The sequence below is a fragment of the Trypanosoma theileri genome, assembly GCF_002087225.1.
Source record: "Trypanosoma theileri isolate Edinburgh chromosome Unknown TM35_Tth_38_V1, whole genome shotgun sequence".
NCBI classification, from domain to species: Eukaryota; Euglenozoa; class Kinetoplastea; order Trypanosomatida; family Trypanosomatidae; genus Trypanosoma; species Trypanosoma theileri.
This window is the reverse complement of record NW_021639880.1, coordinates 231,586-234,131: the sequence shown is the minus strand read 5'-3', so window position 1 is coordinate 234,131 and position 2,546 is coordinate 231,586. Positions and strand designations below refer to the sequence as shown.

Below are 2,546 nucleotides of genomic sequence, written 5' to 3'. Positions count from 1 at the left end.
GGTGCTCGGTTTGGTGTGTGTCGCCTGCCCGATGTACGTTGACCAGAACGCACACCCGAAGCACTCCAAGGTGGATGGTGTGCTGTTCCAGGTGTTCACTGCATTCGGTATAATGCCTGTTGCTTTGATGGGGTTGGCCCTCGGACAAAGCGTCAATTTTGAGAAGAATGCGAACATGAATGGTCGTATGCAGGGCTTCTGCGCCTTTTCGACAGCTCTGTCAGTGCTCATGATTGTGCTTGGCATCTTCTTGGGCGAGAGCAAGGCCAAGTTCGCTGGTGGCAGGGACGATGTGGGTGATTCCGGTGCGCTTGATATCAACGAGTACAGCTACATGCAGATGATCGGGCCCCTGGTGATGGGGAGTGTGACTGCTGGGACGTTGCAGTTGACTGGTATCAATGCTGTGATGAATTATGCGCCGACAATCATGAGCAACTTGGGGATGGAACCTCTTGTGGGTAACTTTGTGGTGATGATGTGGAACTTCGTGACGGCTCTGGTCTCGATCCCGCTTGCCTCGTACTTCACGATGCGTCAGCTGTTTATCTCCTCTTCGCTCACGGCATCCCTTTCATGTTTGTTTCTGTGCGGTGTCCCTGTGTATCCTGGTGTTGCATCTACAAGTGCGAAGAACGGTGTTGCGATCACTGGGATTGCTGTGTTCATTGCTGCGTTTGAGTTTGGCATTGGCCCGTGCTTCTTCGTACTGGCTCAGGATCTGTTCCCGCGCTCGTTCCGTCCGAAGGGTTCCTCCTTTGTAATGGTGGTGCAGTTAGTTTTCTGGGAGCTTGTGGAAAGAATATGTGCCTGGTTTTGGTCCATAACAGTTTGGGCTTTTGGGGAGTTGTGTACTCTTCTTCTTTTCTTGGGTTTTGTTGTAGTCTAAAAGAAGATCTGGCTGAACGATTTGAAAAGGATTAAAGTTTTGGTTTTCTTCTTTTCCGACCCACCCACCCCTTAGTGTCCCTCCACGCGTAGGGGACTGAAGAGGAAGGGACCTTGGAATCTGTTCCTTTGCAAGTCCTGCCGGTTGATACTTCCGGCGGTATAGAGAATTTGATATTTAATACTTGGTTTTTACGTTTCTTGTTATGGAATGCTCGTGTTTGGACTATTAGGAACTTCATAAAAAATATGTTTGTTTCTGTTTATTTGTTTGCCAGGTTTGACCAAAGTAGGAAGGACATTTGTATAAATAACGGTTAGAAAGGCTTAATAATGTTTTTTACTACCGCAGGAGTTATTATTATTCCTTAGTCTTTACGGGGGGATATCATTGGTATTAGGAAGTGATGGGGAGAGGTGATAATGGCGTGAAACCCTTGATAATCAACTGGAATTGGGTTTATTAATATACTATGAAATTGCTTATTGCCACCATGACATCCCATACCTCATTATACAGTGTGAAAAGAACCAATTGCTGCTGCGTGAGTTGGATGTGACATTAATGTATTTTTTGGTTTATCTTAGTTTATATGGTTTATTATTATTATTATTATTATTATTATTATTATTATTATTATTATTATTATTATTATTATTATTATTATTTCATCTTTGTAAACTATTCGCTCAATGGAAAAAATGTTACTACCAGAAGAGGTTTAAAAGGCAAAGCAGGAGCAAGCTTTATAAAAACAAAAAAAGGTATACATTTTGAGAAGAAGTGCTGACTAAGGTTGAAATAAGAATAAACATATTAAACTATCAAATATCTTCAAAAACCCTTTATTTCACTGTCTCTTCTTGCTGACTGTTTAGCTTAACTAACCCATAACTAAAGCCAAGTCGATATTTTCTTTCATTTCTGAAAGTGGGGTGGGTTAGAGGGGTGAAGTATGTGAGGAAGCACTCTGTTATTGTTATTTATCTTGTACATTAGTGCGTGGCTCCAGTTGTAGAGGGTAAGGTACGTGTGGGTGAGTTTACGTCTCTTTATGTGTGTGTTCCCAAAAAGAAAAAAAATACCTGCTTTTGGTCTCTTAGCTATTACATTGACCTTGTGTTCACATGTTTTTTTTCTTCTTTTTATTTTAATGGTACTAAATAAAGAAAAAAAAAACAAGGAAAACGCAACTCATGCACGCAAACAGGCAAAGGGAAACAATGTCAGGGAACTCATCTCCCTCTGCAGAGTGCATCTGTAAATCTATTTGTCTCCTGGTTCTGGTGTGTGTGGTTCTTCTGATTGTAGGTTGTCTTCTTGCGTTTGCGTTCGCACCAATCACTTCAATTGGGGGTATAGTCGTGTTGGTTTTCGCAGCTGTGCCCTTTGTGGCTATTCTTGTTCTTCTCTTCTCCTACAGCTGCCGAGGTACCCGGGTGATGCCGATGTGCCCATTCGCTACGGCCTTGGTTTTTGTGGATATCGTCCTGCTAGGTGTCTTTGGCGCGATGCTCGGGAAGGGTGCTTCTTCTGTTGCAAGTACTACTGGCTACAGAGATCCAGGAGAACCGCACGATAATACAAGGACGGAAGGTATTTTGCTGATTGTTTTTTCCCTGATTCCACTTGCCTTCGCTATTGCTATCCCGATTTT

The 2,546-nt window shown here is 42.8% G+C and overlaps 2 protein-coding genes across 2 annotated transcripts; both read left to right on the top strand.

Moving 5' to 3' along the window:
* Window positions 1–31: 31 nt before the first annotated feature.
* Window positions 32–889, top strand: TM35_000381730 (hexose transporter; the record flags this gene model as incomplete). Its single annotated transcript, XM_029029587.1, has 1 exon — window positions 32–889. One exon carries the CDS (start codon window positions 32–34, stop codon window positions 887–889), a length of 858 nt encoding a protein of 285 aa, XP_028879164.1.
* Window positions 890–2,112: 1,223 nt separating this feature from the next.
* TM35_000381720 (uncharacterized protein) lies at window positions 2,113–2,544 on the top strand (the record flags this gene model as incomplete). Its single annotated transcript, XM_029029586.1, has 1 exon — window positions 2,113–2,544. A coding segment is annotated over one exon (432 nt), but the record flags the coding sequence as incomplete, so codon positions are not given.
* Between the last annotated feature and the right edge of the window lie 2 nt (window positions 2,545–2,546).